This window comes from Myotis brandtii, unplaced genomic scaffold, assembly GCF_000412655.1.
Source record: "Myotis brandtii unplaced genomic scaffold, ASM41265v1 scaffold324, whole genome shotgun sequence".
In the NCBI taxonomy this organism is placed as follows: Eukaryota; Metazoa; Chordata; class Mammalia; order Chiroptera; family Vespertilionidae; genus Myotis; species Myotis brandtii.
The window spans coordinates 933315-958477 of NW_005362439.1; the positions used below are offsets into that span (position 1 = coordinate 933315).

Consider the following 25163-nt stretch of genomic DNA (forward strand, 5'->3'; position numbering starts at 1 on the left):
ATTTCACCTCCCTTCTGCCCACCCCGTCCCCAGTGCAGTAAAACCTCAGTCCTCAAAGTGTGGTCCCAGATGAGGACCTGGGCAGCATCTGGATGGTGGCTGGCAATGCAGAACGCCAGGGTCTTCCCTGGCCCCCCTGAGCCTCTTTAGCCACAGCCCCGGTATCTGGAGAAGTGGGCTCTAGAGAAGTTCTTTTCCTCTCCGACTGCGAAAGGGCGGAGCCCCAGGGAAGGACATGGCATTGCAGGTCTCATTACGGGGCATACTGTGGTGACGAGGGAGAGCAGAGGGAGAGTTTGTCTTCTGGCTTGGCGGTCGGTCTGCCCTGCGCTTCTCCAGCAAGCGCCCCACCCCTTCATTCTGCGGCAGCTGGAGGGGGTGGGGTGGCTGTCTCAATGGCTGCCTCCTCGAGACTCCCCATCTTTCCCAGTCCCCTGGCCCCCTGCCTGGTGCGGCTGATTGTCCCATTCAGCACCCTCCCCACAGTGGCTGACAGGCTTTCAAACCCCCTTTGCTGCCTAATTACCGCTGATGGGGCTGCACGTGCAAGCCTCCGTGAATAAGTGGTTCTGTGATTACTGCTGGCACATAGCCTGCCTCTGGTGGGGGCGGGGAGGGTTCCGAGGACAAAGGGGTTTACTTTGAGGAGGGGACCCCTGGGGGCAGCACCGGGCTTTGTTCTGCTCCTGGGCTGGGGGCTCTGAGGCAAATATCCTAGGCAGCCAGGCGGCGATGGAGGGAGCTGCCGCTGAGGAGTGGGCCCCCATGCAGACCCAGTGTTCGTGCAGCGTCTGCGCCGGGCCAGGCTCTGTGCTCCGTGCTCTGCATACTGGGTCTCACAGGACATTCCCAGTTTTAGCACGTACCCAGAACCCCCAGGCCAATCTCTGGACCACTGTCCCTGGAATTCTCTCAACAGCGGAATTAACCAGAGCTCAGATGGGTTGAGGGTTTTGCCCAGGGTCAACAGCTGTTAAGCGGCAGAAGTTGGGTTTGGACCTGGTCTATCTGGTTCCAAAGACCATAGTACAAGTTGTCTACGCAAATGCCAAAGTGCAGGGGAGGGTGGTCTGTGGGCCCCACGGCCCCCACCCCGCCCCCGGCTGCCCACGGGGTTACCAGGCCCTTCCCTGTGCAGACTGTCTTTCAAGGATCCCAGAACTGGACCAGGCTCAGTAGGGGTGGCTAGACCCTTAGGAGCAGGGCTCAGGGGAAGGGGCAGAGCTCGGGCCTTGGAGTCTGAGTGATCTAGGCCCGGACCTGCCACCAAAGAGCAGCACGGGAGGCTCTGGCTCCCTGGTGGGGTGGAGGGTTGGCTTGGATGCGGCAGGTGGAGGCCCCTGCAGTGCTGGGTGCCAGCTGAATGCTGCTCATCGTGTGGCTGAGAGCCAGTGTGCCTGGCTTCGCAGCCCCTCGCTGACTGTGACCTTAGGCAAGTTACCCAACTTCTAGGAAGGTGCTTGGTAGAGAGAGGATAACGATGTGACCCAGGTCTGTCTTTAAGGTCTTAAAGAGACACTGCATGGAAAGCTGTTAGCATGATGCTTGGCAGAAATAATAGCTAGTTGTTGCTATTATTGTTGTTATTATTTTTAGTGATCTCCTCCCTGAGGCTGGGGACTCAAGCTAACCCATCCCACACCCCAGGCTGCATCGAGGGTCTGGCAGGCCTGGCTAATGCTTGAGCCAATGAGAGCTGAGGGGAGACATCGACACTACCCCGGGGCCTAAAATAGAGAGAAAGCTGCCTGCAAAGCCAGGCTTGGTAGGACAGTTTTGCCCATACAAGGCCAGAGCTGGTGCCACTGGGCAGCCCCTTGGGGCACAGAGCTGCAGGGCCAGCTGCCTCTGGCCTGCTCTGGGTTCTGCCAGAGCTGCCTGGGCCGCCTCAGGAATGTCACAGGCTCCTTCCTCAGATGGATGGCTCTCCGGGGGCTGAGTCTTATTTAAAATCAGTTTGAGAGAAGCAGCCCGGCTCCAGGCCCCTTCCTGGCCAGAGCCTGGGTAGAAAGAGGCCCCAAGGCCCAAGATTTCCCAGACGCCTCTCTTAGATGTGGAGTTTGGAGCCGCTGCGTCAGGGGAATGTCTGGGCCAAGTGGGGGGCTTCAGGATGCCCCTAGGAATAGAGTTCCAGGCAGCTGTGCAGTAATGGGCCACCTAGGTCCTCTTGTTTGTCCCAGAATGAAGCTGATTTCACAAACCAAGTTCCTGTTGCCTCAAGGGACAAGGTCTTGGATTCAGTCCAAGAAAAGGCACCTAAGTGTAAAGGGGAAGGTAGCTCTTGAACCTTGCCTCTGCTAAAGAGCTGTGTGACCTTGGGCTGGCACTCAACTTCTCTGAGCCTCAGGCCCTTCCTGTGTAAAATGGGGCCAAGCATGCCTTGCTGGTTTGTGGTGGGCATTAAGTGAGACAACGGAACGATGGGATGACCGCGCCCAGGGCTTGCACGCAGTAGGTGTTCTGTAGACGCTCATTATTCCTTTGGCCACATGATGGTGTGGGTGGGAGTTTGGATGGTGCCATGAGTTCCGTCTTGACTCCTGGAAATGGCACACAGGGTTCAACAATCCCCGGTGGGTCAGGCCTGGAGAGTGGGAAGAGCGTCCTTGCGTGAGCTGACATCCGCCTGCGCTTGTGTGCACAGGTCCAGCCCGGAGCGGGTATGCTGGCTGCTCCTCCCGCCCAGTTCCCAGGCTTCCATCTCACTGACCCCATCAACCTGGACATGCCAATACTTGAGTGTCCACAGGGCATCTCCCAAATGCTTCTCACACCCCAGGAGGCGTGAGGGACTCTGGCCGCTCACAGAGCACACACCCTAGTTACTCTAAAGGGGCAGGTCACCGGCACCAGCCCTCAGCTCTCTCCTCTCTCTGTCCCTCCTGGTCACCAAGGTCTTCTTTCTTATTAAGTGAGACCAGAGCTGCCTGCTCCACACAACTGGCTGGTGATGGAAGAACTAGACCAAGGGGACCGATATATAAATGAAAGACAACAGAACATCCTCAGGTTCATTCATTCAGCAGTTATTTACTGAGCACTTAATATGTGCAGGTGCTGCTCCGGGTGCTGGAGATACGGGGATGAATGTCCCTGAAATGATGTGAACATAAGGCTCAAGGTCATTCAGGTGTTCAGAGGGGGCTCATGATAGGACTGGCAACATTGAAATCAGCCCCTCTTGTGTCTAAGGGATGACGGGAGAGGAAAAACCTCCCTTCTCTCTGGAGTGCTCTGCCGAGGGGTCCTGCCATGTGCATGTGCGGCTCGCTGGCAGGCCACAGAGCAGAGGCTGAGAGTGCCCGAGTCGCAGGCTTCGGGAACGCCCAAACCAAAGCACACGTGGTATGGGGCTGATCGTTGAGAGAAGCTGATTGACTTTGTCATCTAAGCTCAAAGCCCTTGCCTGTGTCTCCCGAGAAGTTGTCTGGTCTGGAAAGTGGCAGGAGAAAATGGAAAATTCTCAGGAGGAGCCAGAGGTTCAGACAGCTGCGTGAGGTGCCGCTGACTCGAAAGCCAGGGTTGCCGAGTTTGTACTATATTTTCAACAAGATTCTGTAAACATATCCATGTGAGTTACTCCCATCCCTAGTTGCTGAGGGTGACTCAAGTTAGGCACATGGCATGATGGAAAGGCTGGGAAATAAAAGTCCAAATAAGTTAAAATATTGTGTTGCATTCAGGGCCCGTAACCCAAGAGCCCCTGCCCCTTCATCTCTGCCAGCTGTGATTTTACTTCCAAAGTATCTATCAGGTCTGTCCACGTCTGCCCATCTCCCCCACTACCTCTTCAGTCCCTGCTACCCTCACTTCTTGCCTTGACACCTGCTCCCCTGGCACATCCACCCTGACCTTGTCTCCCAACTCCCAGCCAATTAGGTCCAGTCGCCCGTCGCTGGCTCGGACACTCCCGCGTAGTGCTTATCGCTGTCCTGGCCTCGGATTTATTAGGGAACTTGTTTAAGTAATGGCCACCTCCCCCGCTTCATGGTAACGTCAGCGAGCACGGGGACTACATCTGCTTTTGCTCACCATTCTGTCCCCTGCACTTAGCACAGAGCTAGAAAGGAGTTCGAAACATATTTTGACCAAAACGTGTAAACGGCACTCCCGAGTAGTGCTTATCGCTGTCCTGGCCTCGGATTTATTAGGGAACTTGTTTAAGTAATGGCCACCTCCCCCGCTTCATGGTAACGTCAGCGAGCACGGGGACTACATCTGCTTTTGCTCACCATTCTGTCCCCTGCACTTAGCACAGAGCTAGAAAGGAGTTCGAAACATATTTTGACCAAAACGTGTAAACATAGCCATATAAGTTAGCCCTCCTATCTCTCCTTATCCTCAGCCCTGTAAGTGCTCAATAAATATTTGTTGAGTGAGTGGATAAATGAATAAAGGAGTTTTAAACATAAAAAGGAGATAAATAATTTTTATACTGATGAAATCAGTTTTCTCCTCCCCCACCAAACCAATGCTAAAGACATATTTCAAGACTGTCCTCTTGGAGGGACATGCGGGCCTGTTCAGAGCTCACATGTGGGTGGTGGAGATCCTGACACATGCTGGGTGTGTGCGCGTGTGTGTGTGCTATCAATTATCTATTAGACAATCTATTCGAATACAAATATATCCAACCGAGGGCGCAGGCTTTTAAGTAGAAACCCATTAAATATTTGTGCGATGAGTGTAAATGGGAAGGGATCATTGTCCTGGCAAATGCTCGGAGAGGATGCGGCTGACAAGACAGGAGGCTCCTGCTGGAAAGGGCAAGGGGACAACTTCTGGGGAACATGGGCCCTTGGGAGTGGCCTGGGTTCATTTCACTCAAACCAGGGTCCCGCGGGCCTCGCTTTCTGTTTTTGTTTGTTTGCTGTGTTTTGCGTTGCTCTGGATGGATTAGGGGGCTCCTCCATTTTCCTTGTTTGGTGGCAGGGGGTCTATCAAAGTCTAGTTCCCACCGCTTCCTTTCTCGTTCCCCAAGCAGCACTTTCTCAGGATTCTCTGGCTCCGTGAATTCGGGGAGTTCTGACCTGACCCTTCCTTCCTCCTCTTCACCAGGAAGTCTCATCTCCCACCTCCCGCTCAGGCCCCACATTGCAGAGCCCACTCCCCCTCCTGTTTCTCAAGGACACAGGCCTCTGGGACCCAAGGTCCCCTCCCCTCCATCGCTCCTCTTCTCTTCCCCAAGCCCCAGAAGGGGCCGCCTTCTGCTTGGCTATTTTTATCCCAGGAGCTTTCTCAAGGAGCAAGCAGCGAGGTCCCTGCGCCAAAGCACGGGACTGTCTCCCTGTGGAAAACCTCCCCTCATGGGGAAAGAATCCAGGGGTTCTTTTTTGGGTCCTGGCTTGGAGCCTCCAATCTTTCTGGGTCCCTCACTAATCTATACGGGTTTCTGTTGTTAATGTGCTGCGATTTTTTTTCTATAGGAATAAATACGACACCAGATTATGAATCAGGCCTGGACTTTGGCTTTTGTACAATTGTGATCAGCGTGGGCTTGGGTTTCTAAAAGTCCTTACCTTGTTTGTGTCCATAGCAGGATGGAAACTGTGCGGTGGAACGGAAAACTGCTGGGACTGGAGGCAGGGGTGGGGGGTGGGGAGCAGAACTAATAGGTCCCTAGGGAGGAGGGACAATTAGTGTCCTCGTTTTATACACGGGGACACTGAGAATCAGAGAGGTGAAGAAACTTGCCCAAGGTCTTCTTGGGACATGTGAAAGGACAGGGACTTACACCCAGGATTTGGAAAGCACCTGACTGCACAGCCTCCACCTGGCTCTCAGTATTGGCCCTGCCACATGGTAGCTGTGTGACTCCAGGCAAGTGGCTTCACCTCTCTGAGCCTTGTGTCCTCAGTTGTCAAGTGAGGATTGTAATACTGGCCGTGTGGGCATTTGGGAGGATTCAGTGTGAGACTGTGTGGAAAGGACTTGGGCAGAGATTAAGAAAACCACTGTTAGCGTGCCACCCCCCACCCACCCCCACTCCTGTCTGGAGGCTCCTGGGCCCTGTCTGTTCCTGAAGAGCCAGGTGTCTGCCTGGCTCCCCCCGTGTGTCTGTGGGGGTTCCTGCCCCTTGTTTACTTGTCCTTGCAGCTTCCTTCTCTGTGGCCTTGGGGACTCTGAGGACTGGGCGGTGGCCACCTTGGGAGATGCCTGCTTTTCCTGAGAGTTAAGATGTTGGAGAGAAACCAAGGAAGCATCAGGCAGGGGCTCCATGGGTTAGCACCTTGGCTTTCTCACTGGCAGTTCATGTCCTCGGATAAACAGACGCTGAGATGGGATTGCAAAGACCTCCTCCTATTTGAGGAAACAGCTGGGAAGGATGCTGGGCGGGAGTGGGAGGAGGCAGGAGGGTCCGGCCCGCAGGCTTGTGGCCCTGGCTGAGAAGAGAGAAGGAGGGAGTCAGGCAGGAAGAGCCCTGCACTGCAGCCCATTCCAAAGTGGCTCAGCCTTCAGCTGGGCCCATGGCTCCTTGAGCCTAAGGAGCTGGCAGGGGAGGGGGAGGTATCGTGGGAGCAGGCTGGGCTTAGTGCCCCCGCTGGGGAAGATGCTGTGCTGGACCTAGGGAACAGGGGCTGGGGCTGTCAGTCCATGAAGCTGCCCACTGTGCAGTTTCCCAGCCTCCACACTTGCTTCCTCACTGGGCAACCTCAGGGAACGCACTCAAGTTCTCTGAGCTCAGGTTCAGCATCGGTGCCATGGGATGATGATAGAATCCAGGACATGCAGTTTGTCTCAGTTTTCTCTGGCTGTGTAAGGAATCATCCCCTGAACTTCCTGGCTTAAAACAACTACGACTTGCTGTTTCTCTCGAGTCTGTGGTCAGTGGGGCTCAGGAAGGCGGTTGATCAGGGTTGCGTGTTATTGCTGAAGTTACTCCTGTGGCTGAAATCAGGCGTGCTCCACGGGGGCTGGGCTGTGCTAGTCGCCTCTCCTTTCTCAGACTTTCCCTCCCCGGGGCCTCTTGTCACTCCACAGTCCCGCATGAGCTGCTTTCCTGCGTGGCAGCTGGCTGCTAAGGGCAAGCATTCCACTAGGACAAACCCAGGGCCTGAGCTCTTCGGGTCACATGACCGAGCCCAGAGCCAGCGCGGGAGGAGACCACACAGGGCCTCCGTTGTGGCCACCGGTGTTACTGCTGCCCTGGGCTGCGAGGGTGGAAGGGTAACGTTGCTAAGCCCTCAGCACAGCGTCTCTAGAGTCTAGTATACTCAGTGCATGCGCCCCATACAGAGGCCCGGCTGGGGGGAAACAGCTCTCTGAAGGGCTCTGGGGTGCAGCCTCTGAGGAGAACTTAGCAGAGTGGGCTGGTGGGGGTAGCTGGGCCTGCACCTGCCCCAGAATTCCTAGGGAGAAGGGAGGAGGGAGGAGGGAGACCAGCTCCGCAGAGTCTGGTTTTGAGGGAAGACCCAGGTCAGCAGAAGTGAGGAAGTCAGAGCAGGGCTCTTGGGGACAAGGAGGAGATTTCCCGTCAGGAGATTTCCCAGTGGGAGGAAGTGGTCAATGTGGTGCGACTGGAAGAAAAAGTCCGGTGGAAACTCTCAACTCGTCATCATCTAGGTCTCCTGGGAACGGGTGAGAGGAGTCAGCACCTTCCAGAATATTCCCTGAAATGGCCACAGCCCCAGGAGACCGGCGAGCACAGTGGGGGAGGGAGGCAGGAAGGCTCAATGAAAATGGATTGAAAGAATGAGTATTTTAATGATCAGCTGAAGTAGTGGTTTGGCGGATGGCTTGAAAGAATCTGGAAAGAGAGGCTCACAGTTATATCCGTTATTTCACATTAATCCCCTCAACCCCTGTTCCCTCGTGTCTCTTCACAGATGAGACATTGATCCCAGAGATACCTAATAACCTACAGCCACACGGTTTGTAAGTGGCTGAGATGGGCCTTAAACTGTGCCTTGAACCTCAGGTGCTTGACAACAGCTCCATATAGAGCACACTGCCCACCCCACACCCCACACCCCACACAGACAGAGAAACTTCTCGGGACCATCGCCATCAGATGAGCTCAGTGCCCGCCAAAGCCAGACAGTGCTGTCCTCAGGGAGCCAGGCCCCAGGCACCCCTGCTGCCGTCTCCTGCACGTTCTCCCCAGCACACCCAGGCCCAGGTCGCCTGGCCTTTATCCCAGGACCAGGGCTCTTGAAGGGGGCCCTGGGGTCTGAAGTGTGGGCCCCCTTCAAGCAGAGATAGTGTCTGTGGAAATGAAACAAAACCCTTTTCTTCATGTCCTAAGCACTATACTGAGTCCTGGGTGGGGAGGACAGGGTGGTTGGAGCCAACTCCTCTGGGGCAGAAGAAGCAGGAAGACCCTGGGGAAAGAAAACAGAAAGAGCCCAGAAAAGACTGACTGAACGGAGCCTCGGGTCTGGAAGGAGAACGGGTTACTCATATTTGAAGAGGTACTGAAGGCTGGCAGTGGACTAAGGGCTGGAAGGAGATGCTCCAAAAAAAAAATCCAGGCAGAGGGAAGAAATAGAGGAGCCAAAGCAAAAGAATTGGGGGTGAGGGGAGGGATGGGAGAGCAAAGGAGGCAGGGAGCACCCCGGGTGGTGGGCTCTAATCGAGCTTTCCCTGGAAGAACCCCCTGCCTTATAATGACTCTGGGTCTCTGGGGGAGTCTGATGAAAGCCATGGACCTTCTCATCCCTTTTACACTGAACACACATACAGATAAAATTAGAGCTGGGATGAGAGGTCCATCCACAGGGCCTCAAAACAGGTTCTTAATGATTGACGTCCATCCCCTGGGTCAGTGGGACCAAGGTCATTCTCCTCCCTGCATTGTTGGGAGGCCCAGTATGTGGAACTCAGGACCCACATCAGCAAAGAAAGCCCCATCATTGGACTCCCAGGTTCTGGCCACACAAAGAGCACAGGCCGGGTCCTCTCAGGTAGGCCCCTCAGAACCTCGGTTTCATTGCTGTCTCTCTCTGAGCTGGGTCAGAGGACCATTTGCTGAATCTTCCCCCTTTTACCCTCACACCTGTGTCTGCCAGGCTCCTCCCTCCGAAGTGAATTTGCCTGTGGGCAAGTGACTACTTAAAAACCCAGGGAACAGTAATCAAGGGGACAAGCATGATGCAAACCAGGGGATGGGGGAGCCGAGGGCAGACAGGCAGTGTTCTTTGAGGAGGAACTCTGCTTCCCTCCATGCCTTCCCACCAGCAAAGAGAACCAAGGCCTTCTGAGTTAGGCCAAGGCAGATGCCAGACTTGGAATCTTGCTTTGCCCTTGGAACAGAGAAGCCAAAAGGAACTGGGTTGGAAGGGGAATGGAGGAGGGAGCAAGTATTTGCCAAATCTGGAATCTAATCCTTCCACTGATGATTTCTAGTTGTGCGATCACTGAGCCTGGGTCCTGCCTGTAAGACCAATATCCTAGAGGCCCTCAGAGTACAGGGGTTGATTTGAGTTAGAACGGGATTGTATTGCCTGAGCCCAGCCAGGTGCCAGTACTTTATTGGACATGGTACTTGCAGAAGACACACTGGCGGCTCTAGGAGGGGTTCTGGGCCTTCCCAGGCCTTCCCTTCCACTCTCACCCTGGCTTCTGAGTCCTGAGCTGTAGCTGCCCTGAGTTTTCTGAGCCAGGAAGGAAAGTTAGGATTCAGCGACCCCTTTTGGCAAATCCACGGGACAGCGCTGTGCTGGGAGGGGGGCCCACTGCTAGGAGAGAGCATCAGCTGAGGGAGTGGTGGGAAATGCAGGAGGTTGAGGAACATGAGGGTTTTCCTCTAGGCCCTAGAGTAGGCAAATCATTCCACTGTCAGCATTCACCTGGGACCAAAAACTGATCGATTCCTCCATTCCTGTCTTCAGTCACTCATTGGTTAGTGACCAGTAACCATCAACAAACCCTAACCAGGAACCCCCTCTGTGCCATGGAACAATGGCAGAAGCTGGGCAGCCTATGGTCCAAAAGGGGTCCCAGACCTCACTGCCCTCTCATGGATCCCTTCCCATGAACGGGAAAGCAATGATCTTACATCTATTCCTGGCAGCTGGAGTCCAGTTGGTCTTTCTGTTGTCTGTGCTGGTTTTAGCTCATGCTGTTTGTTCGTGTGGCTGGATGTTCTGTATGCTGGACACTGTATTTAAAAAATGAGCCTTTGAGAAATTCGAGGACTAAGGAAACCACTTCCAGAAATTTGTTTGCTCTGTCCAAGGACTCCAAGTCACCCATAGGACCAGATGACAATATTGTTGGACATAGTAGTCCAACTTTAGAACCTGAAATCTCTGGGGGAATGTGAGGTGAAGGGAACGGTCCATGCAAGGGCTGGTTGTCTGCTGGTTCTCTCCTCTGAGAGTTCTGGGTTAACGTAGAGGTCTAAGGCTTAAATCCTGGCTCTACTGGGGAACCATAGAAGTTACTTGTCTTCATTGAGCTTCCGTTTTATTACCTTGACTTGAGGCAAGTATCTCCTCATCTACATATGGAAAAACTGATGCCAGGACAGGGGAAATAGTTCTTCTGACTTTGGACAATTGGTGAATAGTTACTATAGAATAGAATCTAGGCTTCTCCAGGGTGCTTTGGCCTGAGCTTTCAATTTTGCCACTAGTACTTAGGGATCCATATCCCCAAACACCTTGTTTCCCATGCATGTTAAGAAAACTCTATGATGCTTATCGTACTGCCACACTAAGAAGGAAGAATCGAATTAGGTTAGGATACTGAGACACCAGGGGAGGCTCTGAGCAAGGGGAAGGAAGGCTGGAGGGCAAGGCAGAGGGAGAGGGTTTGTAGGGCACTAGGAAAAGTGACATTCAAAGTGTCCTGGGTCTGAAGAGTGTACCCATGTGCTAGAGATGAATGATCATGAGCCGGCTTGTTGCTGGTTCATTTCCCATGTCCATGTCCCCTTCTTGGCTTCTACTGTTTGTGTGTCCTTCAGCTCTTATCAGAGGGCTGTTGGCACCAGCTGGGCTGGTTCCGAGACACTGCTCTAGCTGCTGTAGAAGACCCCTGCATGCGACTTGAGAGGTATAGATGGTCGGAAGCTGAGGAATACTGAAACCACAGGTATAGGCAAAAGACTTGAGCAGAGGTTGGTATACCTCAACACTAGACAGTTTAGGGACATTATTGCCTTTATGAAAAGCATCATTCACAATAGGCTTTTTTTTTTTAATAGAAAGGACTGGTCTTGGCAGAGGCCCACCTGCCAGGTTTCCTTCTGGCCTTCTGCATGCTCAGTTTCCTTGTATTAGAAAATACATTTTACCAGGAAAACACAGTTCTTTTGGTTACTTGACCTCACCCCCATTTTCTGCTCCATAAACCTGTCTGTAGAAGTTCTCATTCTAACCGCTTTAAACAACTAGTTACCCACATGCCAGGCACTGTGCTAAGGAAATAACTATATATACAGACACTGAACAAGTAACAGTATTGTCACTTCGAAGTATAGGTTGCTATGGGAACATCACAAGCTGACCAAACATAGTTTGGAGAGGTTGGGCATGGTGTCCAGTACTTTGAAGCGTTGGTGCCACAAACCAATAACAGAAGTGACAAGGTTTTTTTCCTCCCTCCCTCCCTCCCTCCCTCCCGGTGCCTCCAACAGGATGCCCTCACATACTGGCCTCCCTCCCTTCCTTCTTTCCTTCTTCCCTCCCTCCCTCCCTCCTTCCCTCCCTTCTCCTTTCTTATAGCAGCAGCATCCCTCTCCTTTCTTAGAACACTATGAAGGGGGAATTGCTCTAGTTGAAGCACAGGGTGGAGAACTCAGAGCCTGTCTGTTCAGTTTCTACTTTTCCTCAAAGTGAGCCCTAAGATTATTTTTTCCTCAGAAAAAAAATATTTTTGGTTGTCAAATGATCTTTAATTGAAACATTTTCCTTTGTAGTTCTTAACTAGCTGGGCATTCCACTGCACCACTGCTGATGTCATCTATGATGTCACCAAGGCGTTGGCCATCAGCATTGCAGCCCACAGACTAGGCAGTCCCCAGGATCTCATTAATAGTTCCAGAGAGTTCTCTAGCTAAAGATCAGTGCCACATCTGTCGGACAATGTTAACAATCTCATCAAAAGTGATCATTCCACTGGGCTTAATGTGTTTTTGTTACTATTGTTGTTTTTGCTTCTTTTTGTCTTGTGGTGGTAATTTGAGGGCTTTGATGACCAGGGCTTGATGCCAGAAGCACATTGCTCAAGGGTCCGGGCTGGGGCCACTTAGGCATTGCCCTTGCATGAGTAGGTAACTCTTTCAGAACCACTTCAGTTCTCTAACCTAGTGTGTATGAGGGAGGACACAGAGGCCAGGGGAAGTCTATGTTACTGCAGTACATGGTCTCTCTCTTTCTCTGTAGGTTCAGGAAAGCTTGTTGAGACCACAACCAAGACCCAGACTATGAGTCACCAATCTGACAGCCTCCACAAGCCCTGTGGCCAAATGAAGGACCAGGGCCTCAAAACCCAGAAGCCCCACCCCCCAGTGATGGAGCTGATCCTGCGCCTGCGACAGCTCATAGATGAGTACTCCAGGCAGCTGAAGATCAGGCACCTGCAGGAGGACCTGGAGCAGGAGAAGCAACGGCACAGTCAGGACACCAGGGAGCAGGAAGCCATCCTCGTCCAATTACTGGGCGAGGTGGTCAACCTGTTACAGGCTGGTGCCACAAGTAGCCTGGAGCTCCAACTGCCTCGCCTTTCCCTGGACTCAAGGGGTGGAGGTGGACAGCAGGCCCGATTGCCCAGGAAGCCTGACCAGCTAAGTCACCAACTGAGTGATTCGAAAGCTGCAGTTGTCAGCTGTGACCTATCCACCCGTGGGATTGACATCTCCGCCTCATACAAGTCCAGCTTCAAGGACTTTATAGCCTACCAAGGAGACAAATACCATGAGGACAAGAACACCTCGGTGAGGATGTGGGTGGTGGGAAGGGCACACTAGAGAGGCCCAGTCACTAGGATTTACTGAGTCCTGTGCCAAGTACTGTGCTCTCTCGCTTACTCTTCCCAGTCTTAAGAAGTAGGTGGTATTTTCTCTTTATGGATAAGGGAATGGGCACAAAATAGAGTGACATGCCCAAGAAAGGTGAAAGGTTGAGATTGGATTCCATTCTTTCCCTCTGGTTTCTTTCCCTAACCCCTGCTCTTACCCTCCAGGAGTCACTGTGGTCATAGGTGTAAGTGAACCAGCCCTCATTGAACTCAATCTAGAGATGATAGTCATCAGCCATTGGGAAAGAAACAATAATGTTGCTGAGAGCACTGAGGGGATGCCACCTTTGTCTTAAAGGTGGTGGTGGTGGGATGGTGGGTGGTGGTGAGATAGGAGGTCCTCTGAAGGGGAACAACAACATGTGTGAAGCTTTAGGTGGGAAGGACTTGGAGTGAATGGAAAAGGAGGCCCATGCGGATAGAGTAGGGGCAATGAGGGCTGTGACAAGAAGTGTGGACAGGGGTAGGACAGGGGTAAGATATTATCCTAAGGGTGACAAGGGGTCAATGAAAGGCTTCCAGCAAGGGATGTTCACAACAGCTCTCCAGTCAGAGAGTAGAGGATGGCATGAGTATATCATCTCTCTGCTTCTAGCTGAGTGACATGTGCTCAGTGGCCATGTGCTTTTCTGGGGGCCAAGTGAGTCAGGTACCCCTGGGACTCTGAAGAACTATAGCTCCTCTAATAACTTGAAAATCCTGTACCTGGAAGTGGAAATAACAGAGATGGGTATGAGGCTGGGTCTGTGGTGCTTAAGGATCCAGATTCTGGGGCAGGCAGGTAAAGTCTACCCATCACCAAGGTCATATGGCTAGTAGGCTATTCGATCTTTCTTAGTTTCACTCACTTAAAAGTAGGGACCATATTAGAACTTTATTCTCAGGAATAGTGAAATGAAAAGCAACTCACGTGGAGCACTTAGTCTAGTGTCTGGCACATAATAAGAACCCAATGATTGGTCACTGGTTTGTAATATAACTATTATTTATCTCTGTGGCTCTAAAGGGGGATATTGCAAGCTGTATGATTTTGGGGCTGTGGGAAACTTTCAAACATGTAAACGTGGATTGAATTGCCTCATGGGACAGTGAGCTCTCCCCTTTGGAAATCATCCGGGAAGAGTACTTTTTGACATGTTTAAAGGGTTCATCTAGGCTGGGCAGAAGGACTGATCTCAGATTCCTTCCATCTGCAGGGCTTCATTAACCTTGGCCTCAGTGAGAACAAACTCTGCATTGATCTGCTGACTGAAAGGGTAAGCCAAGTTCCGGGCTGCTGGGGCCCATATTCAGGCCCAGTCCCCCTAGCATGTGGTAGCTATAGGAGTGGGACTTAGGCGATTGGGAAAGGGAGTGGGGAAACGGCTTCTAGAATAGCATGTGTCATCTCCTGGATTTTCTGACTGTTCAGAGGTATTCTTTGGATGGGTATATTTTGGGTAGAATGACAAGGGAGCCTCTGGCCGAAGTGTGTGGCTGGGGAGGCTGTTAATTCAGCAGTTCTCAGTAAGTTATCCATTTGTGTGATCTGATAAGAAGGTCAGGGCCTCCCTTCCTTGAGGAGCATGCAGCATGTGTCCCCATTGCCCTCTGGGAGGCCCTGTGTTGTAGGGCAAATGCCCACCTGCATCCTAGGAGTAAGATGAAGACTGTGGGGACTGTGGGGCTTCCCTTGTCTGGCTGTCCTCATGCTTTATTTGTCAACAGTTGAGTCAGAGTGACATGAACTACATTGATGGTGACCTTCTGCAATATCCTGATTGGAGTGGACATGCATTGTAAGTAACTTCCAGATCTATGGCCTCCTGGTCCACAGGCACCGTGCAGGGAAGGGCTCAAAGTATCAGATTCTTTGGGGAACAACTTCTAGAACATGCCTACAGTTCAACATTCTGAGGTAGCCTGCTGTAGTACAAATGGCATTGCTGATTAATTCCAAAGGCTTGAGATCCTGGCGAGATTTACCATCTGTAACCCAGGGAACTGATAGCCTCTGTCAGAAACCCTATAGCATATTTGGACTCTGCCCTTTGGAAAAGACTACAGTCTAGACCTGGGAACCACAAGATCTCTCTGGGTTTCTCCGTAGCCTGAGGGAAGAAGTAGCCCGGTTCCTGACCTACTAAGGTTGAGATTGGATTCCATTCTTTCCCTCTGGTTTCTTTCCCTAACCCCTGCTCTTACCCTCCAGGAGTCACTGTGGTCATAGGTGTAAGTGAACCAGCCCTCATTGAACTCAATCTAGAGATGATAGTCATCAGCCATTGGGAAAGAAACAATAATGTTGCTGAGAGCACTGAGGGGATGCCACCTTTGTCTTAAAGGTGGTGGTGGTGGGATGGTGGGTGGTGGTGAGATAGGAGGTCCTCTGAAGGGGAACAACAACATGTGTGAAGCTTTAGGTGGGAAGGACTTGGAGTGAATGGAAAAGGAGGCCCATGCGGATAGAGTAGGGGCAATGAGGGCTGTGACAAGAAGTGTGGACAGGGGTAGGACAGGGGTAAGATATTATCCTAAGGGTGACAAGGGGTCAATGAAAGGCTTCCAGCAAGGGATGTTCACAACAGCTCTCCAGTCAGAGAGTAGAGGATGGCATGAGTATATCATCTCTCTGCTTCTAGCTGAGTGACATGTGCTCAGTGGCCATGTGCTTTTCTGGGGGCCAAGTGAGTCAGGTACCCCTGGGACTCTGAAGAACTATAGCTCCTCTAATAACTTGAAAATCCTGTACCTGGAAGTGGAAATAACAGAGATGGGTATGAGGCTGGGTCTGTGGTGCTTAAGGATCCAGATTCTGGGGCAGGCAGGTAAAGTCTACCCATCACCAAGGTCATATGGCTAGTAGGCTATTCGATCTTTCTTAGTTTCACTCACTTAAAAGTAGGGACCATATTAGAACTTTATTCTCAGGAATAGTGAAATGAAAAGCAACTCACGTGGAGCACTTAGTCTAGTGTCTGGCACATAATAAGAACCCAATGATTGGTCACTGGTTTGTAATATAACTATTATTTATCTCTGTGGCTCTAAAGGGGGATATTGCAAGCTGTATGATTTTGGGGCTGTGGGAAACTTTCAAACATGTAAACGTGGATTGAATTGCCTCATGGGACAGTGAGCTCTCCCCTTTGGAAATCATCCGGGAAGAGTACTTTTTGACATGTTTAAAGGGTTCATCTAGGCTGGGCAGAAGGACTGATCTCAGATTCCTTCCATCTGCAGGGCTTCATTAACCTTGGCCTCAGTGAGAACAAACTCTGCATTGATCTGCTGACTGAAAGGGTAAGCCAAGTTCCGGGCTGCTGGGGCCCATATTCAGGCCCAGTCCCCCTAGCATGTGGTAGCTATAGGAGTGGGACTTAGGCGATTGGGAAAGGGAGTGGGGAAACGGCTTCTAGAATAGCATGTGTCATCTCCTGGATTTTCTGACTGTTCAGAGGTATTCTTTGGATGGGTATATTTTGGGTAGACTGACAAGGGAGCCCCTGGCCCAAGTGTACAGTTGGGGAGGCTGTTAATTCAGCAGTTCTCAGTAAGTTATCCATTTGTGTGATCTGATAAGAAGGTCAGGGCCTCCCTTCCTTGAGGAGCATGCAGCATGTGTCCCCATTGCCCTTTGGGAGGCCCTGTGTTGTAGGGCAAATGCCCACCTGCATCCTAGGAGTAGGATGAAGACTGTGGGGACTGTGGGACTTCCCTTGTCTGGCTGTCCTCATGCTTTATTTGTCAACAGTTGAGTCGGAGTGACATGAACTACATTGATGATGACCTTCTGCAATATCCTGATTGGAGTGGACATGCATTGTAAGTAACTTCCAGATCTATGGCCTCCTGGTCCACAGGCACCGTGCAGGGAAGGGCTCAAAGTATCAGATTCTTTGGGGAACAACTTCTAGAACATGCCTACAGTTCAACATTCTGAGGTAGCCTGCTGTAGTACAAATGGCATTGCTGATTAATTCCAAAGGCTTGAGATCCTGGCGAGATTTACCATCTGTAACCCAGGGAACTGATAGCCTCTGTCAGAAACCCTATAGCATATTTGGACTCTGCCCTTTGGAAAAGACTACAGTCTAGACCTGGGAACCACAAGATCTCTCTGGGTTTCTCCGTAGCCTGAGGGAAGAAGTAGCCCGGTTCCTGACCTACTACTGCAAGGCACCTGAGCAGCTTGATCCCGAAAATGTGAGTCAGTTTCCCAGCCTCACTGCTGTCCTAGTGGAGGGCTGTATTCTTGAGGGACTCTGCATATTCCAGAGGGTACAGGGAGAACCAGCAGAGACCCATCAGGGTCAAGAAAAGTAAAAGCCAATGGGTACTAGTCCTTCATACATGGGGATTGACTTGTACTTTCTGTGCATCTTCTTCAGGTGGTTGTTCTAAGTGGCTGCTGTGCTATCTTCTCTGCCTTGACCTTGGTGCTATGTAATCCAGGCGGTAAGTCAACGGGCTCTGCTTTCCCTCAGGGGCCTCAGAGAAGAAAAACATCTTGATTCAGGCCCTTCCCCTAATGTGCTAGGACTCTCCTACACTGGTTAGAACATCTTCCTACTATTTCTGTAGGAGTGAGGGATTTGGATCCCCACTTAATGAGGAAGGAAATCATGGGAGAGTCCTCAAGGAGGTATGCCCTAGGGATGGTGATGGCGGGAGCCAACCCGTTATATTATTAGCTGGGACTTGGGGCTCAACTTCAACACAGAGAGTCCTGGTAAACTGGCTTAAACTGTATAGAATTTCTATCACCTCCTCCTAAAAATAATGTCTAATTAATTCTAGATCAAGTAAGGCTGAGAGATCTGTTCTCAATGTCCCTCTTAACAATGTCCAAGCAAGAGTCTCAGACTTTAATGAGCTTTGGCTGCATGGAAAGTAGTTACCAAGGTGGCCAGTTTCATTCAAGTCAGTAGGTATTTGGTTAGTTCATCAATAAGGCCAAATGATGGGAGGAGAAGAATGTATGAGGCCACTAGTTGCAGGTAACCTGAGTCATGTGGAGAAGCAGCCTCCGGTGTTTGCTGTGGAGCTGACCAGAATTTGTGAGTGCCCCGTGCTCACCCTGCTAGGAGGGCTGGCTTGATTTGTGCCCTGGTTTCTGAGCCATTGAGAACAGGGTTCTTTCCTTGTCTCCTTCTCTAGTGTAGTCCCAAGGACTACACTAGAGTTTTATTCCCCAAATATTGTTTATAAGAATAGCTACCTTTTACAGGGCCTGAGCCCCAAAGCATTAATCCCCAAGTAGGAGGGATTGGCCAAGTAAGCTACCCTGTTGATAGAGTTGCTGCTGGTCTCGGGGTCAGGTGGTGTGTGGTAGGTTCTGAACAAGAGACCCTGGACTGACAGCCTTATCTCCCTGTGCTTCCAGATGCCTTTCTGATCATCACCCCCTTCTATTCTGGCTTCACGTTTACTTCCAGCCTATATGTGAATGTTGAGCTGATTCGTGTCCACCTGGACAGTGAGGTCAGACTGGGGCCCTTTCCCTGCTCAGCCCACCTAGGCAATGGAATGTTCTGGAAGGCAATTGAAGGCATAGGGTGGGGTGGGGAGGCTTGCTTTCCTCTCATATAAGTGGTGTTGGGCAAGGATAAGGAAATCAGAGCAAAGAGGGCCCGTGGGACTGGTACCCTGGGTATGAAGGCCAAGGATTGTTCAGAGTTTATGGGAATGAGGGATCAAAGCTTAGAAGCAGTCAGATGGGCGGTCCTCAGACAGTGTTTGTGTTCCAGATCACTGAGGCGGACACCCAGCCATTCCAGCTGACTGTGGACAAGTTGGAGAAAGCCCTGCTGGAGGCTAAGTTTAAGGTAAGGAGAGGACCATGGGTCAGGGTGGGCACTGCTGCCCTGAAGGGGGTTCAGTGCTGAGACTACTCTGCTACTTCCTCAGCAAGACTGTGCGGGCTCCTTCTTCAGAAGAGGCAGTGTCCCAGGGGCATGTTCCTCTGGGAGCCCTGAGCCTTCTCAGTGGCAGTCCCCAGTGCTGCTTCCTGCTCTGCCCTGGGGGCAGTATGATAGGTGCTTCAAGATCAAACCTAGACCTTGATTATGTGACCTATATTAGGTGTCCTGACTGACATTGGCTGAACATGAAGTAGATGTAAAGTATTTGTGTTCATTGGGTTATGTTTGGTTCTTTCAGGGGAAAAAGGTCAGAGGTCTTGTTCTCTTCAACCCCAATAATTCTCTGGGAGACATCGGCAGTTTGGACTCACTGATGGAATACCTGGAATTTGCCAAGAGGTAGGGGTTTAACCCTTGAAATTAAACCAATTGCCATCGGTCATGGACAAGAAGTCAGAACCAGAAATAATTTTCCCTAACTATGCTTACTGCTTATTGTACTCTGCAAAGTGGTGTACAACTAACTGAAATGGGAATGAAGGAAAATGTAACCACATGCTATACCTTCCACCATTCTCTTTTCCTCAATTTCTTTCTAGTGTTTGTCTATGTGCAGACACCTATGTAACAATCACTTCTTGTAGCATGAGCACTTTCCCAGAATCCACTTCCAAACTACTTGCCCTGAGGTGCCAGGAAAGAGAGACTGTCGGATGATGTGGGATGAAGATGAAGAAATGTCCTATTCCTAAGAACATTTCATATCTGACATGTCTGGAGTCCAGAAACATCCCTGTTAGTGAGGGTAGATAGTCTTCTATTCTCTAGAAGTGATGCACTTGTCCAAGCCTCATATAAGCCAGAGCAATCAATAGCAGAGCATGGGGACAAGAAGAAGAACATTGCAAGTCCTGGGCTAGATACCGTAGAATTTGACAGAATTGGGTTCAAATTCCAGCTCCAAAAGCTGCTAATAGAGGGTTATTAACTTTGTCTTATCTGTGAAATGGAGAGAACAGTACTGCCTCAGAGGGCCAATGGGAGAATAAACACAATGTACACTTAATACCCCGAAGTGGTCTCTGCTTGAGGATTGAAAGGTTCAGTAAGATTTTCTCATGTGTGTCTTTTGTATTCTATGCCTTCCAAGTACTCCCTAGCCGTGTGTAAGGTCCTTTCTGGTGCACCAGCCCCTCTGCCTTACCCTGATCTTTGGTGGATGGGCTGCTGGGGCAATAGGAGGATCTGATCTGTATCCAGAATTGACCATAACAGAAAGTGAGTTAAGATTTGAGAGAGAACTTTGATGTTTTCACTTTTCTGCCTAACTTGCAGGTACAACCTACATGTGATTATTGATGAGATATACAGGGGGACTGTGTTTGATGAATCCATCCCATTCCACAGTGTTCTGAGCATGGAAAGGTGAGTTGGTCTCAGCTGGAGTGGGAATGAGAATCATAAACTGCTTTGCTGGATCAGTTTATGTGCCTTTAATTTAATTGGCTAAGTGCTTGGAACTAGAAAACTAGAATTAGAAAACTGGAATTAGAAAACTAGCAAGGCCTCATCTAACCTCTCAAATATCTTCTCTTCTAAATGCCATTTTGTACATGAGGAAACCTGAGGGCAAGGTGGAAAGTGCACTATCAAAAGTCAAGATGGCCCTGGCCAGTGTAGCTCAGTTGGTTGGGTGACCTCTTAAAAGATTGTTGGTTCACTTCCTGGTCAGGGCACATGCCCGGGCTGAAGGCTGGATCCCCAGTAAGGAGTGTGCAGGAGGCAGCTGATTGATGCTCTGTTCTCACATTGATGTTTCTCTTTCTCTCTCTGCTTCCCTCTCTCTCTCTAAAAATCAATAAAACATCTATTTTAAAAAGTCAAGATGAAGTCCTGCTGAAGTTCCATGTAGGAACCTCTTGATAAGTTCCTAGGGGAAATGTAGACAGGGGGCAGAACTTTCTTAAGAACAGTGTTTGGCCCTAGGATAGGGTTCTAACAGCCAAAGCAAGGAAATGGCATTCCCGGATGAAGTAAAAGTATTAACATAGGTGGAGCAGTAAGAAGTGAGCACATTTTAGAAATGGTGGGTGTACCTCATGTGTGAAGAACCGACTGACAGGAGGTGGCTTGGGACCAGCTGGAGACAGGCCCACAAGCCAGGCTGAGGGTCCTGATTTTATTCAATAGGCACGTGAGAGCTGTCTCATCTTGTTCCCCCAAAATACCTTGTATTCATTTCTTGGCTTAACTGGGGCAATTGTGTTTTGAAATTTTACCCTGTAGGTCCTTCTATTGAGGAAGGACCTCAAGTCCTTTTCCTCCTTTTCACACAAAGACCCTATCTTTATCCTTCAAACATTTCTCTATAACCTTGATTGTACTGTCTCCTCTCCAGTTTACCTGACCCCAACAGGACCCATGTGATCTGGGGCACCAGTAAGGTGAGTCCCAGTTGCCTGTCCTTGAGTTGGGAGGGAAGAGGAACCAAGAGCAGAAGGCAGACCAACCAGGTTTCCCTTTCTTCCTCTAGGGATTTGGGATCTCTGGCTTCCGTTTTGGCACTCTGTACACCCACAACAAGGAGGTGGTCTCTGCTGTGGGCGCTTTTGGCTTCCTCCACGGCATCTCTGGCATCACCCAGCACAAGCTGTGTCGGCTGCTCCAGGACAGAGGTACTGAGCTCCATCCAGGCATCTCGGTGCTCAGGGCCACGGGGGATTCCTGGGTCTGCTTGGGCCTCTGACATGCCTTCAGTCCCCTGACATCCTGTTTGCTGTCTCAGGTGTCATGGTGGAGGACAGGAAGTTTGAAGGAAGGCAGGATGCAGCTCAGAGGGGGCACGAGGATGTAGACAGAAGCGGGAGGTGCTGGTCTAAAAGCCAGGATGGGCTTTAATTTCTGGCTGTTTGGTAGCTCGTGCTCTACCTGGAAAGGGGATAGACAATCATATGCAGACTTCAGGGGGAACTTCAGAAATCCGTCCTTACGTCAAGGCCTCTTTCCCCTTTCCAATATTCTGCTTGCTCAGGCAAAGATTACAAAGAAATAAGTACCCTGACTCCTCAAGTCTGACCTAACTTCACCTGCCAAGGTGGCCAAGGAAGCGCTGCCATTTGGGCAAGTTGCTGTGGCTACATCTATGGCCCTTGGGTTCTTCTGCCCCTTGGATCTGATGTGAATGCTGGTGTCAGGGAGAACTTCCCCCTTTAGTGCCATGGCCCAAACATAGAGAAGGGCCCCTTTCTTTAATTGCCTGTAGTAGAACAGATGCCAGTCTAAAAGATTTCAATTAAAAGCTGGGATATAATTAAATAAATGAAAGTAACCAAATAATCTGGTTGAGAAAACAACTTAACTTTCATCTTTGGGTGAGTAAAAGGAGAAATCCAATTACCTATGTCCCTACATGGTACCAGGCCCTTTGATATTTGGCAGAAACCAGGTTCCCAGCCCTGTGAACATGGCTATCAATTTGGGAATTACATGGGAGTTTAAATGCCAATGTGTGGACTCCACCCCAAAGTTCTGACTTAGGTGATCTGGGGATATAACCTGGCCATGAGCATTTTCACAAGCTCCCCTGGTGGTTCTATGTGCTGCCAATGCTGAGAACAACTGGGCTAAGATCATCGCCAAATACAACAAAGTCCACTGTGTGAGGCTGTAAGGCAGGAGGTATGGGGAGCTGTGAGTTCCTGCTTCTTGCTCATTGGACAACAGCAGCATCAACCCTGACTTAGTGTCAGAGCTGTAAACTCAAACAGAACACTCCTACAGGTTTACTGAGACGCCCAGTGTCTCCTCCACAGCTGTAGGTAGGTAGGAGGTGAGTTTCGAATATGGATGCTATCAGCTCAAATATAGTACAGAGTCAGTCTTGGACAGAAATAGCTGCCAGGAAGTCCAGGTAGGGAGCATGTGGCAAAGAATTCTTGGCAGTTCTGTGTCACAAGACCTGTGACACCATTCTCCCCCTACCCCCATCCAGAATGGATTGACAACGTGTACCTGCCCACTAATCGCTCCCGGATGCAGGAAGCTCACAGATACATCACTAACAGGTTGAAGACATTGAAGATCCCTTTTCTCAATCGTGGCTCTGGTCTCTATATCTGGGTCAACTTGAAAGAGGTGAGCTCTGGAAATGAGGACAGGTGTCCTTGGGCAGACCTGCCTGATAGGTCTTGGGCTCAGCTCTGTCCCCCTGCCTTCCCTAGTACCTGGACCCATGCACATTTGAGGAAGAGCAGCTCCTTTATCGCCGCTTCCTGGACAACAAGCTCCTATTGGCCCCTGGCAAGGCCTACATGTGTAAGGAGCCTGGCTGGTTCCGCCTCACCTTTACGGATAATCCCCTCCGCCTGAAAGTCGGTGAGTGGTGCTGACATTCCAATCCTGGTGTCTTCCACTCCTGTAGTCCTATAGCTGAGTAGCTATAGCTACAGTGTATCTATACCATAGATGGTTTGCACTTTCATATTTTGATTAAGTTCCTTCGCAAACAGGGATTACATGACCTGCCTGGGATTACATTGAGCAGGGCACTAATCAGAAGTGGTCCTCTGCCCTGTGGGGCTTGAGTTAGTAGGTGAGATAGACAGGCAGATGGTCATGGATGTCCCTGGATGTTATTCTCTGGAGTCAGATTCTCCTCTGAAGGTTATGAGAACATGACATTCATTTAACAATGATGTGTTGCATTCCACCACATGCTGGACACTGTTCTACCTGCTGGGAATCGAGCAGTGAAGAAAGAGTGTTTATGTTATAAAAATAAATTTTGAGCTACTGAGGAGAACAGACTGAGTGAAGGACACTAAAGGCAATAGAAACCCTGATGAGTCCAAGTCTATCGCCAGGTTATAGGATTTTATATGAGACACGAAGGTGTCTGGCAAGCTGATGCTGTGACAATGAAGCTGAAAAAACCCCATTAGAGATGTGGTGGGTAGACTTGGAAATGCATCCCAAAGAAGAGCAGGCTGAAGTTCAACATCCCTGAACGAGAGGCTCCGTGATGGTCTACCATTACCTGCAAACCTACTAAATCTTTCTTTTTCTCTGTCTCCATTTGGATCCTCCAGCCATGAACCGGTTCTCACAGGCACTATTGGAGCAGAAGCAGTATTGGGTAGAGAAGCAAATGAAGTGCGTACTGGGGGAATAAGTGCTCCACCCTCTCCCCCCACACCCCTAACCAGAAGCTCCAGCCAATCACATGTTTAGAATTTCCCTGACATCAGCCTCTGGTATAGTATTGACTTGCTGCTGTGACAGAGCAAACAGTGGGGCTCCAGGAATGAGCTCATCTGATCCCACCATCGCCCTCCTTCCACTGAGCATCTGTCATTTCTGGGAGCTTTGATATCTTTAATCTTTGCTAGTGGTTTTGGGGTGTGAAATGATTATAGGAGATTTTGGTGGGAAAGCCTATGGGAATAAAGAGAGCTTTGGATGAGTTTTGTTTTGTATCCTATATCTAATAAATTCTATATTCTCCTAAAGTCCAGATTATGTCTTTAATATCCAGTGTGTCCCAATTCAGACTACCTATATTCCAAGTGCTCAATAGCCACATGTGGCTAGCAACTTCCGTATTGGGCAGCGCGGCTGTATGGGATGGAGGAGAAAGGGGAAGGCTCAAGTTGTATAGGAGTGGCTGACCGCCTTTCTTCTTGTCCCACTGCCCAAGGACTTGGCCTTTCCTTGACATTGTGTGTGTGATGCCCTGGGAGTCACTACCCCAGCACCTGCTCAGGGTGGGATGGTCTAGAAATGGCCACATTTTCCAAAGTGTGAGGTTGAACTAAACCTCCAGGATGACAGTGGCCTGAGTCCCTCCAGAAGTTAGAGCCAAGACCAGGGTGACACCCAATTCCAGGACTTCTTCTTTCACCCCGGCAGGAGCTGGGTAACACGGACTCCGATCACAGCCTCTGCAAATGCCCCCTCCAGTTTTTTTTTTTAGGTGTCAGTGTTGAATAAAGAGCACTCGATTAGAAGTCAGACATTTTTTCTCAGCTAGCTCTGTGACCTTGGCTGAGTAACCTCACTTTTTTAACCTCAGCTTCCTCATCAGCAAAACAGGCATGAGAATACTGTCCCCGTGAGCCTCTCTCACAGCTTCTTTGATGAGGAGACCAACCCTTGGCTTTAGTGGGGATTGAATACTGGCCGTGTGGGCATTTGGAAGGATTCAGTGTGAGACTGTGTGGAAAGGACTTGGGCAGAGACGAAGAAAACCACTGCTAGCGTGCCACCCCCACCCATGCCCAGTCCTGTCTGGAGGCTCCTGGGCCCTGTCTGTTCCTGAAGAGTCAGGTGTCTGCCTGGCCCCCCCCCCCCCCCCCCCCC

General features: G+C 50.4%; 1 protein-coding gene across 1 annotated transcript in view; it reads left to right on the top strand.

Moving 5' to 3' along the window:
• Window positions 1–24313, top strand: part of LOC102243068 (probable inactive 1-aminocyclopropane-1-carboxylate synthase-like protein 2) — a 105321-nt gene extending 81008 nt beyond the window's left edge. Inside the window, exons 2-15 of the mRNA XM_014543304.1 lie at window positions 12330–12880; window positions 14160–14219; window positions 16697–16767; window positions 17079–17148; window positions 17334–17400; window positions 18329–18426; window positions 18693–18770; window positions 19105–19205; window positions 20142–20231; window positions 21205–21250; window positions 21340–21481; window positions 22798–22940; window positions 23027–23180; window positions 23894–24313. Of these exons, the coding sequence (XP_014398790.1) occupies window positions 12371–12880; window positions 14160–14219; window positions 16697–16767; window positions 17079–17148; window positions 17334–17400; window positions 18329–18426; window positions 18693–18770; window positions 19105–19205; window positions 20142–20231; window positions 21205–21250; window positions 21340–21481; window positions 22798–22940; window positions 23027–23180; window positions 23894–23976 (1713 nt within the window). The 5' untranslated portion in view covers window positions 12330–12370 and the 3' untranslated portion in view covers window positions 23977–24313. The remainder of the gene's footprint in view (window positions 1–12329; window positions 12881–14159; window positions 14220–16696; window positions 16768–17078; window positions 17149–17333; window positions 17401–18328; window positions 18427–18692; window positions 18771–19104; window positions 19206–20141; window positions 20232–21204; window positions 21251–21339; window positions 21482–22797; window positions 22941–23026; window positions 23181–23893) is intronic.
• The last annotated feature ends 850 nt before the right edge of the window (window positions 24314–25163 follow it).